The sequence below is a fragment of the Amblyraja radiata genome, chromosome 33, assembly GCF_010909765.2.
Source record: "Amblyraja radiata isolate CabotCenter1 chromosome 33, sAmbRad1.1.pri, whole genome shotgun sequence".
Taxonomy (NCBI): domain Eukaryota; kingdom Metazoa; phylum Chordata; class Chondrichthyes; order Rajiformes; family Rajidae; genus Amblyraja; species Amblyraja radiata.
In genome coordinates, this window is record NC_045988.1 from 10,538,353 (window position 1) to 10,553,417 (window position 15,065).

The 15,065-nt window shown below is 38.8% G+C and overlaps 1 protein-coding gene across 3 annotated transcripts in view; it reads left to right on the forward strand.

Annotated features, from left to right (window-relative positions):
- Nucleotides 1-15,065, forward strand: part of cep164 (centrosomal protein 164) — a 134,061-nt gene that overhangs the window by 65,601 nt on the left and 53,395 nt on the right. For 2 of the 3 annotated variants that reach the window (XM_033049722.1, XM_033049720.1), the window contains 3 exons: nt 1,650-1,760; nt 3,609-4,106; nt 11,682-11,753. In XM_033049722.1, the coding sequence (XP_032905613.1) occupies nt 1,650-1,760; nt 3,609-4,106; nt 11,682-11,753 (681 nt within the window). Of the gene's footprint in view, nt 1-1,649; nt 1,761-3,608; nt 4,107-11,681; nt 11,755-15,065 lie in introns of all 3 variants that reach the window. The other variant, XM_033049721.1, reaches the window with a different exon arrangement.

Consider the following 15,065-nt stretch of genomic DNA (forward strand, 5'->3'; position numbering starts at 1 on the left):
GATTGCGTGGAATGTTCAGCAGGGGAATAGACCGTTTAGTGTAACTGGTCCTCCATGATAGACAACACAAAGTGCTGGAGCATCTCAGCGGGTCAGACCGTATCTGTAGAGAACATGGATAGATGATGTTTCAGGTCAGGGCACTTCTTCAAACTGATTGCCGGGGAGTGGGGGGGGGAGGAGAGGGTGGTGTGGTGTGGTGGCTGGGGGGGGGGGGGGGGTTGGTCCGGGTGTGTTTCTGGAGAAGGGAAAAAGCTGGAGGAGAGGAGGGGTAGAACAAGGCCTATATGATTATGGCTCACATGTGCCTTCTCTCACACCCTTATGTCTAACCCATTCTGCATAAGCCTCGATTTGTTCCCTGTATCTGGCTCCCGTCATATGCTGTTATGTTATTCACCTCAGTTATCACTTGTGACTGGTTCCTTATTCCAACCATTCAGCCCAAAAGTTTCTTCTAGATTTCCAATGTTTCTTCTTTTTATAGTACATTGTTTTGCTCTTGGTTAGAAATGTGTCTTATCTACTTTTGTCTTGATCTCAGGAAAATGGAAAAACTAACCGTATTTAAATTACCAAGTTGTTGTCATTTGGTACAATTTAAATCTGGCTTGAATAATTAACCTAAAAATACTCTTTAAAATAAATCTGCTTGCACAGCACTAACCTGACTCTACTGATGGTGGATGTTCTAGCCTTCAATTTTACCATTGTTTTTGTTGACCGATTGAGGCACAACATATGAGCAGATGTCGGTAAAACAATGGAAACATGAAAGAGGAAAAGATCTTTTATCCTGCTACTGTTCTATATTATGTAATTATAAAAATAAAACAAAAAATTGGTAAGAATTTATTCTGATCAGGATTGTTTAAATGCATTACCAGTTCATTATAATCTGTATAAAAGTACTATCAAAAGCTAGCCATCATGTGGCGTGTTTATTGCTTTTGAAAAATACTCATCAATCTTTATACTGTGGTGCCTTTTATATATTTTCTGCAATCGGGCCTGCCTTTGCTGAGGGTGTGTGTGAATTTCATCTACTTACTTTTCACAACCTAACATTCAGAATGTAGAGCTAAGCCTAAATGAACAATCCTTGCATGCATGAGCTCCAAGAAATTCCCCTCATTTACAAGGGAAGGTGAATGAAAACATCTATTGTTCATTTTGGGTGTCGCAGATCGCTGAGCGGAGTGATACAATTTGAATGCAAGACCTCCTCTGCTCCTTGGATACAGTAATCAATAGAATTAATTTTCTTTTGTGTTCTTTCACTTATTTTTCACTACTTACTAGAATAATAAGGCAACATTTCTCACAGTATAAGTTGGATTTCGGTCTTCATCCAACAGTACATTGTCAATGGAATAAGCCTATTTAAGTTTGGCACAATTGTATTCACTGGATTGTAAGCAGGGTTTCTCAGTAATTCCCTGTAAATGTTTCTTTGATTGGTGTGTTTTTCAGCAATTAAACTTGTTATTGCTTTGCTCTTAATTATGCACCTTAAGGATGTGTGACAACGTTGCAAATCCATGCTGGTTTGATATTAGAGATAAGTTAGTCATTTAGCCAGAGTTAACAAAGTTGTATCTTTTTACTCGCCATTGATGTTACCACTTGCCAATTCCTTAAACATTCAGGAAAGTGCAGAAGCCGATGAGGATGCAGATCATGACCATGTTGATGAGGGGACTGAACCTGAGCTTCAAAACCTCCCGGTGTCTGATGAAGAAGCGGAAAGTCAGAAAGAGGTGATTTTTGATTAGCTGTTTAGCTTGAGACTGGTGTCCCTAAATCCGTTCACCCCCATCATGCCACTTATTCCCTTTGTCAAATTTAATCTTAACAATTTTCCTTTTAGATATGATTGAGATTATGTTTGTGGAATAGACAAAACTAGATCCTAGCAATGTGCACTGTGACGCATAACATTTCTATTTGAAAAGTTAGGAAATATATCAAATGATATAGGGTTTTGTTTCAAATCTATGGAGAATAAATTGCATAAATTTGGAACTAAAATGCAAAACAATATTCCGTGTTTGATCTTGATAATTTTAAGTCACAAATTCTTCCATGGCCAGTTACTCATGGGAGGGTAACTTTGTAAAACTTTCATAATTTGCATTCCAATTGCTTTGAAATCTCAATGATCTAATATTCGGCTCAACAGGGCATTGTTTGCTGTGCTCCCTTTAAACTTATCAAGTTCACAGGAAAATTGCTTGCCATTGTCTAACACTTTAAAAATTAGGTAAATAAAAAGTGAGTTGGTTTTATGAGGAGTAATGTCTACTAGTGGGAAAATTTGTGAGTCTGAATTTGTGAATCAAAAGTTTCACGGCTTGTGGATTATGTTTTCATTTATAATTCCATTCTCTCTTTGAGCCCACTAATGAAAAGTAGGAACAAATGTATTATTTTATAACTATCCCCAGAATTATTTACTTGTTTTCTAATTCCACTATACAGTGGTTACTTAAAATGGAAAATAATGATTTTGTTTTAAGTGGGAAATATTCTGCAATTTTCATGATTCTTCTATTTCTTGAAGCCATTTACATTACCTAGTGGTGGTAGATTTAAATATTTGCTGATAAAAATGATTCCCCCAGAATGGGTGGCATAGTGGTGCAGCAGTAGAGGCCTGGTTTCGATCCTGACTATGGTTGCTGTGTACAGAGTTTGCACATTCTCCCTATGACCATGTGGGTTTCTGTGGGTGCTACGGTTTCCTCCCACATCCCACAGACGTGCAGGTTTGTAGGTGAATTGGCTTCTATACATTGTCCCTAGTGTATAGGATAGAACTAGTGTACAGGTGATCGCTAGGTCAGCATGGACTAGGTGGGCCAGAAGGCCTGTTTCCATGCTGTATCTCTTAAAAAATAGCTATATTTTAGTTCATTTATATTCAAGACAAGAAAGTAAGCAGCAAGAATAATAATGGCTGGAGATCTATCAACTCAGAGTAGACACAAAAAGCTGGAACAACTCAGTGGATCAGTCGGATATCTGGAGAAAAGGAATAGGTGACATTTCAGGTTGAGACCCTTCTTCAGACAACTCTGGGTAATCTTCTTTGACTCGTCTACCTTCATCTATTCTGTTAAATGTCTTTTGCTCAATGGCAGCCCATGGCTCAGTCGAGACATCTGCCGTTTGTCATTTGTTTTTATTTTTCTTTGATATTTAACTGAATTCAGCTGCTGTGTTTATTGGCCGCATGAACGGCAATAAATATCGTGCCTCAATTATTCCTGATAACCTTGTCACCTCTTATGTTGAAATTAATTCACACCAAGCATCAAACATACTTGTGACAGTTTTTTCATTTATACTTGGAGGTGATAAATGCTTCACAGGTGGAATGAAGTGAAACAAATCACAGATTTTTTATAAAATGGTATGGAGAGTGAACTGTTTTAGACAGAAATTATTCCATGCAAAATGCATAATTTTGTTTTGAACACTTGTGAGATGAGTGATATGCACATTTTAGTTAACTTAGATAAAGTAATAACTGATCAATTCATTATGGCTGCTGAATAAATTTGACTGACCTCTTCTTTTTGATAACTTGCACGTGCAAACAAAAGGTGCTCTTTGAACTCAGCCATGGAGGAAGTGATCCTGGAAGTATGCTTGACTCGGAGAGTCGCGATGTTCAGCCCCCAACCCCAGACAAGTTAACTTCTGACAAAGAGGCTGATGATGATGATGACAACATTAACTCGAATGAAGAAAAGCAAGAAGCCAAAGGTGAAAGTGACACAGATGATGGTGTTCTAATGAGACCTGTACAAGCGGGGCACTTGGGGCGTGCAGTGGCAATTGATGAAGCAGAAAGTGAAGAACTTGGAGCGGGAGATAGTAGATGCAACTCAGTCGATGGCACATCAAAATTGTCACTGGTTGGAGATGTGGACTTGAAGTCTGAACATAAAAGTGAGGAAGACCCTAAAATGACCTGTGCTACTGAACAGCCAAATGATTTAGAAACAGAAATTGATAAATGCAACGGACAAAACGAAAGGGATAAAAAATCTACAATGCCTTCCAAAACTCATGATGAACCACGTAATCCACCTCAAAAGGTACGATTCATAGCAAATGTATTATCCATACCTGTGGTATTTACAGAACATTTATGGCTGTGGAACATGCTATTAACATGCAAGTTCATTGGAACTTTTCTTTCAATGCTTAAACTCATTTTAACTCTCTTAGATTTCAACTGCAATCATTTTTTAAATTTCTGAATTGAAAAAGGAAATTTATTTTCGATTTGAGGAAACCCAAGTTTGCAGACAAAGTATTAATTTAGTATTTAGAGATTGGTAAATGTTTTACTGTCCTTTAAATGACACTGTCATCTCTGAATCTAATGCTAATCTGAATGCTGCATGGTAGGCATTCATTTGTACAAAGCTCGGGTCTGAATGCCAATGGACAATAGGTGCAGGAGTAGGCCATTCGGCCCTTCGAGCCAGCACCGCCATTTAATGTGATCATGGCTGATCATCCCCAATCAGTACCCCGTTCCTGCCTTCTCCCCATATCCCCTGACTCTGCTATTTTTAAGAGCCCTATCTAGCTCTCTCTTGAAAGCATCCTGAGAACCTGCCTCCACTGCCCTCTGAGGCAGAGAATTCCACAGACTCACAACTCTCTGTGAGGAAAAAGTGTTTCCTCGTCTCTGTTCTGAATGGCTTACTCCTTATCCTTAAACTGTGGCCTCTGGTTCTGGACTCCCCCAACATCGGGAACATGTTTCCTGCCTCTAGCGTGTCCAAACCCGTAACAATCTTATATGTTTAATTGAGATACCCTCTCATCCTTCTAAACTCCAGAGTGTACAAGCCCAGCCGCTCCATTCTCTCAGCATATGACAAAATCGCCATCCCGGGAATTAACCTTGTAAACCTACGCTGCACTCCCTCAATAGCAAGAATGTCTTTCCTCAAATTAGGGGACCAAAACTGCACACAATACTCCAGGTGTGGTCTCACTAGGGCTCTGTACAACTGCAGAATGCCAAAAGAACTAAACTGATAATGGGAAGGCTGAGGCCGAAAATGTTTCCCTTGTCATAATCATTTACACCTTCATGTGAAAATAGCTTTACAGTCTATCCATGTCCATCATAAATATTAAAATAAAAATATTAATATAAAATGTATTTCATGAAATAATATAACTATTGTTACCATATTTAGATCCATGTTAAAATGATCTACTCTGATGAAGACTATATGTCATTTCATTTCGAGAACAAAAATGGCAACAGTTTATGTTGTTCTCTGCTGTGGGATGGCACCGGTATCTCATTTAAGAGTGCAGGATGCATTTCCACGAACGAGAGTGCTGAAAGAATCGGTGCTCAAATGGTTCATCACAGCATTATGCTACAGTGCATAATAGAGATACGTTACTGGCAGTTGTTACTGTGTATTGGAAACTGGCAAGAACTTCTGCCCTTCCCGTTGCTGCACACAGACATGTCGGGAATTTGGCATGAACCTAACAATGAATCTCAGTACTTTGTGTAGACACTGCCTGTGTGGGCTGCCGCCGAGTGAGCCAGGGTGAACGAGTGGGCCAGGGTGAGCCGTGTGGCTGTTCACTACTATGATGTAGGGTTCAGTGCTGCTTCTAGCTGGCAAGGTGACTGCAGTCCATTGCTGGGGATTAGGCAGCACATGTCACCAGATGCAAGGTTGGTTGCAGTATTAGGGGGGCAGTGTTAGCTGTGAGGTGGATGCTAGGAGGCTGCAAGGTGACTTGGATAGGCTGGGTGAGTGGGCAAATGCATGGCAGATGCAGTATAATGTTGATAAATGTGAGGTTATCCACTTTGGTGGCAAAAACAGGAAAGTAGACTATTATCTGAATGGTGGCCGATTAGGAAAAGGGGAGATGCAATGAGACCTGGGTGTCATGGTACACCAGTCATTGAAAGTAGGCATGCAGGTGCAGCAGGCAGTGAAGAAAGCAAATGGTATGTTAGCATTCATAGCAAAAGGATTTGAGTATAGGAGCAGGGAGGTTCTACTGCAGTTGTACAGGGTCTTGGTGAGACCACACCTGGAGTATTGCGTACAGTTTTGGTCTCCTAATCTGAGGAAAGACATTCTTGCCATAGCGGGAGTACAGAGAAGGTTCACCAGACTGATTCCTGGGATGTCAGGACTTTCATATGAAGAAAGACTGGATAGACTTGGCTTGTACTCCCTAGAATTTAGAAGATTGAGGGGGGATCTTATAGAAAGATACAAAATTTTTAAGGAGTTGGACAGGCTAGATGCAGGAAGATTGTTCCCGATGTCAGGGAAGTCCAGTACAAGGGATCACAGTTTAAGGATAAGGGGGAAATCTTTTAGGACAGAGATGAGAAAAACATTTTTCACACAGAGTGGTGAATCTCTGGAATTCTCTGCCGCAGAAGGTAGTTGAGGCCAGTTCATTGGCTATATTTAAGAGGGAGTTAGATGTGGCCCTTGTGGCTAAGGGGATCAGGGGGTATGGAGAGAAGGCAGGTACAGGATACTGAGTTGGATGATCAGCCATGATCATATTGAATGGCGGTGCAGGCTCGAAGGGCCGAATGGCCTACTCCTGCACCTATTTTCTATGTTTCTATTAGTTGGTCAATACAATAACCTCCATGGAGGTGAAATCGGAAATTCTGTTTTTGTGAATCTAAAAGAAGAGAAACAAATAGTCTATCAAATTGCAGCAACCTGACGATTACTGCTAACCTTTTCATTGCCATAAATTGCCATGTTAATCAATTTGTACATTAATAGCAGCAGGGGTTGTTCACATGCAATTATTAATTTCGACATGTTGTAGCCCTTCCAGTAAAATGTCAGCATATTCAAGGAAACTAAATCAGTGGCAGAAAAATACAGCCCCCCCCCCCCCCCCCCCCTCCACTACCCCGTTAATCAGCAGGTTTAATATGTTAATGCGCAGGGTTCAGTGGCTTATATTTTAGAGGAATTGTTTTTGTGATTATGATTCATGAATGTCAATTTGGTTATTTTGATGGAGTACAGAGAAACAAAGGAAAGATTATTTGACTTGCAACCCACGATATTATTTGTACATTTATAAAAATACAATGACGGTGCAGAAATAGTGGTGTAGCGGAAGATTTAAAGGGAAAATTATATTTTTAATTATTAAACTTTGACATTGGTGGAAATCAGATCATGGCATTGATTGTTATGTGATCTGTTTGAAATGTGGAGCTATTGTCTGAATATTAGACAAGATACATAAACAGGTCAGATATGATATCACTCTCTTTATTCATTAATGTGAGTCAGTTCAACTCCTTTGACAATAGCCAACAGCCATTTTGACCATCCATCATGAATCACCAATGTACATCAATTAATTATTGTATGTATAAGGGGATATTCCACATAGCTTTACAACCTGTGTAGCTTTATAAATTAGTAGTCTGCTTAAGTTAGCCTTTGTAGGATCTTATTTCAATCATTGACAAAGAGCCAGCCACCCCCCCCCCCCCCCCCCCCCCCCCCCCCATTCCCCTCATCTCTGTTGCACGGCCACGCTACTCCCCCCACCTCTATGCCTGCACTCGTTGTGATCCAGAAGGCCTGACATGTGGACTTGTTGCATGCCAGAATCCAAGAACATGCTTTCAGATACAATCGCCTCACCTCCTGAAATGAAAGGGGTGTCAAATTGAGAAGTGGGGTTCTTGGAGGTCAACAATCCAACAGTTAGGAACTAAGTGTTGATAAATGAATGTTTATAAAGCACTCTTTAGAGACCTGTGTATCTTACTATGGAGAGGGTACAAAGTACAAGATGATTTCATGTAGTATGACGTACTCTATTACTGAAAGGCTGAAAACTTTGCTAATCTGGGCTCAGGAACATAATGACCACCTGCATGTTACACTGAAGAATAATGAAATGATTTCTGGTTTGATTTGATAACATTTGGTGTACAGTATGACCTCCCTATATTTGTCATCCATAAGATCTACACTGAACAGGAATCAACACCTGCAGCGAAAGCAGGTGAAGAAAGAAAAGATAGACACAAAAAGCTGGAGTAACTCAGCGGGCCAGACAGCATCTCTGGAGCTTTTTATGTCCCACTGAATTACTCCAGCTTTTTGTGTCTATCTTCGGTTTAAACCAGCATCTGCAGTTCCTTCCAACACATGAGGAAAGAAAAGTTCAGATTGAAAAGAATTGGTCTGTTGATCTCAAAATATCATCCTACTATTGTTAGAATTCTAACTCATGTCTTGAGAAAATTATGTGTGATTGTTTTAACTTCACCTGATCATGCAAACACTCCAATTCAGAGATGAGGAAATGCCGCGTTGTCACTATTATGCATTAACTGGTCATAATTGTATTGCTGTCCAAGGAATCTTTTATGCACAAATTAATTGTTGTGGTTTGCTATATTATAGCAGTTTACATTATTTTATTGCTTGTGAAGCAGCAGAGAAACGCAAGGTAAAAAAGGTGCTTTACAAATGCAAGTCTTTTGGTTTACCCTTTATATTAATTGGGTTCCTTGGATTTTTTAAACTTGATCATGTCATTCAGAGTTTCTGCTCTTCACCACTTCCCTGGTTTCCTTGGATACAAAGCATCCTGATCAGTTTAGAATAGTGCAATTTACCTGCTTGGTGTATCGTTTCTCAATCCAACATTATAAATGCAGTGCAAATGTATTCCTATTCAAATTGAAATTGTATTTTTTAATTGTTTTAACTAATTAGTTTGTCAAGAATTCCAGCCAAGTAACCACTACTCACAGCTGACAGCACCATTTGTCTTCATTATATTTGTTTTACAAGCTTTTGAAGTACAGTAATGCTGAGCTTCGAATAAAAATTTCTGGAAATCAATTGCATTCAGATTTAATTAGTCTGCCGTCACTATTCCTGTCAGTTAATTAGTTCAGTGCCTTTTTGAAAAAAAAGTAGTTTAAAGAAGATTAATATTTGTTCTCCAAAGGGCAATTCATTCTTATTGTCTGTTCTTCACAAAATACATCAATATTCCTAGCATTTGTCAGATATTTACCTTGCTGGTCACTGAACCTACTTTGGAATTTCATGTTTTAATCTTCATGCGTCAAATATTTTGGAGAATAGTTTATGAGCCTAACTATTCAAATGAAAGAAAATGTACGTTTTCTCAATAAAGTTGGCAATGTTAATATATTTGGACGTTTATTTTGATGTTAAATGTTGCTCAATTTAGCTACCAATTTCCAAATGTGTCAATCATCTCCCCACACTTCATTTAGAAAATGCCGTGAGCATTTTAATATATATATCTTTACTTTGTGGCTTTAGTCACCCTCTGGACAAATGGGAAAATATTGAGTTTGGATAACTGATGAATTCTGGATCATATGAAGGCAGAAGGGATTAGTTTGATTTCGCTTTCTGTTCTGCACAGACATCATTGGCCAAAGGGCTTTTTTCCCCATGTTGCACTGTTCTGATTTCTCACAGCATCAACTCTATCCCACCCAAGTATAGAAACAAGGAACTGCAGATGCTGGTTAATACACAAAAGGACACAAAGTGCTGGAGTAACTCAGCTGGTCAGGCAGCATCTCTGGAGAACGTGCATAGGTGATGTTTTGGATTGGGTCTGAAGAAGGGTCTCTGCCTGAATCATCATCTATCCGTGTTCTCTAGAGATGCTGAACTGCTGGAGTTACTGCACCATTTGTGTCCCAACTAAGTATGATGCTTTTTCACACACCACTTTCCAAATTGTGGCCACATGAAGGACAATCGACAATGCTATTCCAATTGCCAAATACCAGGGAAAGATGATGTCAATGCTTAAATCTGGCATTATAGCCTGGTCTAATCTAAATGAGATATCTTTACCAATGTATTGTTAGGTGTACAGCAGTACATCTGGCATTGTGTAAGCTGTTCCAAGCAAGTTGTTGGCAAAGATATAATTAGGCAGCAGACAGCAAATACCATCTGTGACCTATCCAAAAAGATGTTCTGGCCAATATTTTTGAAACTCTCCTCTCGATGGTTTTGTTAGGTGCTCATAAAAAATCTCATAATTTCACATTTTCATCCCATTATCTTGCAAAGTCTGCAGAATGTTTCTTTGGCATCATCACAACTAATGGTCAATGGAGACACATGCAGAGAGGCATTATACGATTCAATCCAATGGGAAGCCAGAAAACAAACATGGTTATTTGTTTAAAAAATTTGCAGTCACTATCCATGTACAAGGCCCTTTATAGTTGTTCACGCGTGCATGCTATTCCATGTTTACAGTTGAAATTAAATATCATCTTTTGTCTAATTCCAAAGAAAATATGTTATTCATACTCAAACATTTCTTGATATTAGAATATGTTACAATAATATTTAGGAAATAGTTTCTCCATTGTATGTTGGATATGTTTTTTTCCACAGCAGAATTCCAATGTATGAAACCGCTGAGGGAATTTCCCTCCTGATCAGGAACAATGTTATGTTAATTGGGGAAAGCTTGGGTGAACTGATCCATCAGTGGTAGGTTTCAACCCTAAGACATGGGTCACTTAAATACCCATATCACACTTGTATCACCCTTTAACAAAAGAAGGCAGCACCACTGAGATGAGCAGTTGCCATGTAGGTTTACTCACTTCCCCAGTTAAAGACAACTGCCCTCGAAACACTAGTGTTGAGGAGATGAGTTACTAAATAAGTGAGCCGATACTAAAAAAGACTTGCATTTATATTACGTCTATTAAACATTTCAGAACTCCAATAACAGTACGATTCTTTTGAACTCCAAAATCAGTTCAATTCCAGGATTCACGTTACTCATGTCAAAAGTAGGCAAACTGTAGTACAAAAATCTTAATTGATTTGATTCACTAATGCTGATTAAAGGAGAACTATTATCAGATCTCTGCTTGGCTGTGGAACCAGCAATAGGCTGTCATCCAAAAGAACGATCAGCATGTCCTCGTTACCACCCTTTTGATTAATATCACCTTGCATTACCGCACCTTGCATTAAATTCTAGTGTGGCGTGTGAAAAGCACACTCATGTGAGTGAGATGAGCCAACTCACATTCACAGAAAATGAACGTGTTTTGACCTGTCCACTATCATGTGCTTTAGGAAAGGCCGTGCCTTGTGGACGTAGTATATTTGGTTGGAAATGTTCTCAAATTTGGGCAGTTCTAGATTGACAACATCTTAATATAAGTCAAAAAAAGACATCAACCAATTGGCGACTTTGTAGAGGTGGCGAAAGATAAGGGAGGTGGAGGGAACGCTTACCTTATTTTGGTTCATCGTTAATGTGGAAAATTACTAGGATGAGAAACTGGTCACTAAGTTCCATTCATTTCCACGGGACAATTTAAAATTTCTTCCAAGATCCAGCATGTCATTAGGTTAGAAAAATTGAAAAGGATTTGGTTCTTGATTTGCAATGAAGTAGGGGAAGCATTTTTGGAAATAAAAGTGGGTGCTTTATCTTTCCCTTCCACTTTAATGGATCTCTTAACTTAGACTGGATAAATCAAGCTGTTAATTTGCCTCCGATTATGCAACCAGAGCAACAGTAAATAACATGTTTATCAGACATATTTTAAAACTAAATTAACTACAATTTGTCCACAGGACTCTGAACCCAACCAACAACTTAAAGATTTGCGGGCTTCTGAAGAATCGGATGAAATCGATAACAATTTTGTGAGTACTTTATAAACATTGTATTTCTACCTAAAAGCTAATTTTATTGCTCAGAGGTGCAGGAGACAGACAGTCCCTATAATTCTTTAAGCTAATATAAATTAGACACTTGGTCATCCTATCGGCAGTTTACAAACAGTAACGTTGTGGCACTGGTTACAAAATCAAACCGATTCTGTGATGGGTATTTTTTTTTAAATAGAGTTGTCCTTTGATTTATATAATTTGTTCTCCTCCAAAAAATATTATTCAGTAACTGAATTACCCTGAAAATAACGTAATTGATTATCTTGTAGCTGATAGGAGATGCCTTTATTTAACTAAAAGATCGGTTCTGCCAAGCCAGCACAATGTTGGCACATGCAGGATGACTAGATAACTTATGAGAGGGTTGTGGCTATTATATCCAAAGCTGACCAGCAGTGAAACACAAGGCAGTAATATAAATTGAATCGAGATGTTCTTATAGTTTAATAAATCATACATTTGCTGCTCAAATGTTTTATAGCTGTGTCAAAGCCTGAATACAGTGACAACCTGCTGTTTGTCAAATTAAATTTCTCTACTATAGATTTTGTTTGAGTTTTATTTAATAAAATTTGTGATAAATTAATCAATGGGATCCATGTTTTAGAAAGCCATTTCTCAAATTATTGGTAAATAGGAGTAGCTTGATTTCTAATTGGCATATTTCACCAGATAATTCCTGCAAGTTGAGGTTAAAGGTTTAGAGTCACATGGTGAATAACAGAGTATTACGTTTGCCTTTAAGGCACGCAATAGAAATGGAGCATAGAAATGAGGTGCAAATCTTGAACTTCTTTAGAAGACAGGATAGCAGAGCCAAATTACAATTGGCCCTCGTATCACCAGAAGAAGTTTGACAATAGAACATATAATGGTACAGTACAGAATCGGGCTCTTCGGCCCATCATGTCTGTGCTGAACATGAGGCCATGATAAAACTAATGTCACAGGCCTATGCATACCGGTCCAATCCCTGCACATCTTGTCCCTATCCAAAAGCCCACCATAAACCATTGTCCTGTATTCACATTCCTATTCCCTTTTCAGTGACTGTTTATACAGATGAATATAGTTAGGTTTGGGTAGAATTAAGCAAGCCATTCTATTGTAGAGTATCTTCTTGGCACTTATTTGCCTCAGAAACAAAAAATCCTCATTTGGTAAGCTGATGGGGGCAAACAACGAATCGGAAACGTTGTTATGTTAGGAGGGAAGATAGCCAAACCCGCTCGTTCTATAAAAGAAACAAGGACGGCTTTCTGCTCCATTTTTCTTAGTTTGGAACTTTCCTTATAATTTAATTGCAAATCTACAGGAAAGAGTGTTTGAGCATGTTTTATTTAAATTGTTGACTACGACATTCTACAGAGACTTGTTTCAAAAGATTAAGTAGCCTTGCAGCTGTGCTCTATTTAAATATACAAAACCAACAGATTGATCCCTCAGCCTGCTTCAGATAAGCTTTTTTGAATATCTTAATATCCTGGCCTGATTTCACTGCAGTCCAGATTTCATGTATACTAAAATGTCGGGCCCTGGTATATAATTAAATCTATTTAAAATGCGGAAGGTGTAGGCGCATGGAGGAGAAGAAGAGTTAAGCCCCCTTTAACATCTGCTCAGCTCTGCAGGAAGTGACATCGCCACCTGCCAGTGGGAACAGGGCACACAACATCACAGTTGATGGGAATGCATAAAAATATTTGTAAATACTAATGAGCCCTCTGTCAGGCTTCATAGAGAGCAATGTGGTCAACTCGTGAAGCTTCTTTCTATGTATAGGAAGGAACTGCAGATGCTGGTTTAAACCAAAGATAGACATAAAAAGCTGGAGTCACCCAGTGGCTCATTTATCATCTCAGGAGCGAAGGAAGGTTCTGAAGAAGGGTCTCAACCTGCTACGTCACCTTCAGTTATACTCTGACCGGCTGAGTTACTCCAGCGTTTTTTTTCTATCTTTGAAACTTCTTACTACTTCCTTCCGGTTCTCAAATGCACATTTTTTGTGAAGTTTGAGAATAATTTTTAAGGCATGCTAAATTTCATAATTTAGATTGAACTCTTCATAAAGAATGAATCATAAGAACTCTTTAAAGGAAGAGCAGATTATACACTGTGGATAAAAACATTTAAAGTGTTGGAATACATTGGGTCACAGAGTCACACAATATAGAAACAAGTCTTGCTGCCCAACCTGGCCACTCCAACCAGCATTGCCACATCTACACTAGTCCCACCTGTCTGCATTTGGCTCATATCCTTCAAACCTATCCTATCCATGTATGTGTCCACATATTTTGTAAATGTAATAGTACCTGCCTCAGGTACCTCCTGCGGCAGCTTGTTCCATATACCCACTATCCTTGGTGTAAAAAAAAAAAAAAGTTACCTCACAGGTTCCTATTAAATCTTTGTCCCCTCAGACCTCAAACTCAAACTTATGTCCTTTGGTTCTTGGTTCCCCTACTTTGGGTAAAATACTCAGTGCATTTACTCTATTTATTCCTCTCATGATCTTGTGCACTTCTGTAAGATAACACCCTCATCCTGCTGTGCTCTTAACTGTACAGGCATCTTACATTTCCCTTTAAGCAACGTTATTGCGTTGAATAAATGTCTGCATGATCACATGTTGCATTTCCACAGAACAAGCTCCCACTTGTCCATGCACAATTGGGGAAAGATGTCGAGTTGAAAATGAGTTACCTGTCCCTCAAAAGAGAGAAAAATACTCATGAGGCTTGCAAACCCTGGCATGGTGTCTTTGAGTTTCCGTTAATAGTTAAAATATCTTGTGCCTATCCTATTAGGCTAAATATGGAAGTCAGAAAATAAGGGAATGGAGATCACAGCAAATGTTCTACTTGTGTGTAAGAAAGAACTGCAGAAGCTGGTTTAAATCTAAGGTAGATGCAAAATGTTGGAGTAACTCAGAGGGACAGGCAGCATCTCTAGAGAGAAGGAATGGGTGACATTTCGTGTCGAGACCCTTCTTCAGACCTTTGTTCTACTTATCTGTTTTCAGTACAGTACCACAATTCAGTTTGAATCTGATATAGTACCACATTTCAGTTTGTCTTCAGTAATCATTGGGAGCAACAACTAGCATTTCCCAGATAATAATTCCAATTCCAGATTCTGAATTATGCACAACTGTTTAAAGATGTTCTGAGATAGATGGGAAGTAGAATGCAGCATTGTAGTTGGTACAAGCAGATCAGGTTTCAAATGTAACAGGTCTCTGAGCATTGTCGATAAAACATTTGTATTTTGCCTTTTCATGTT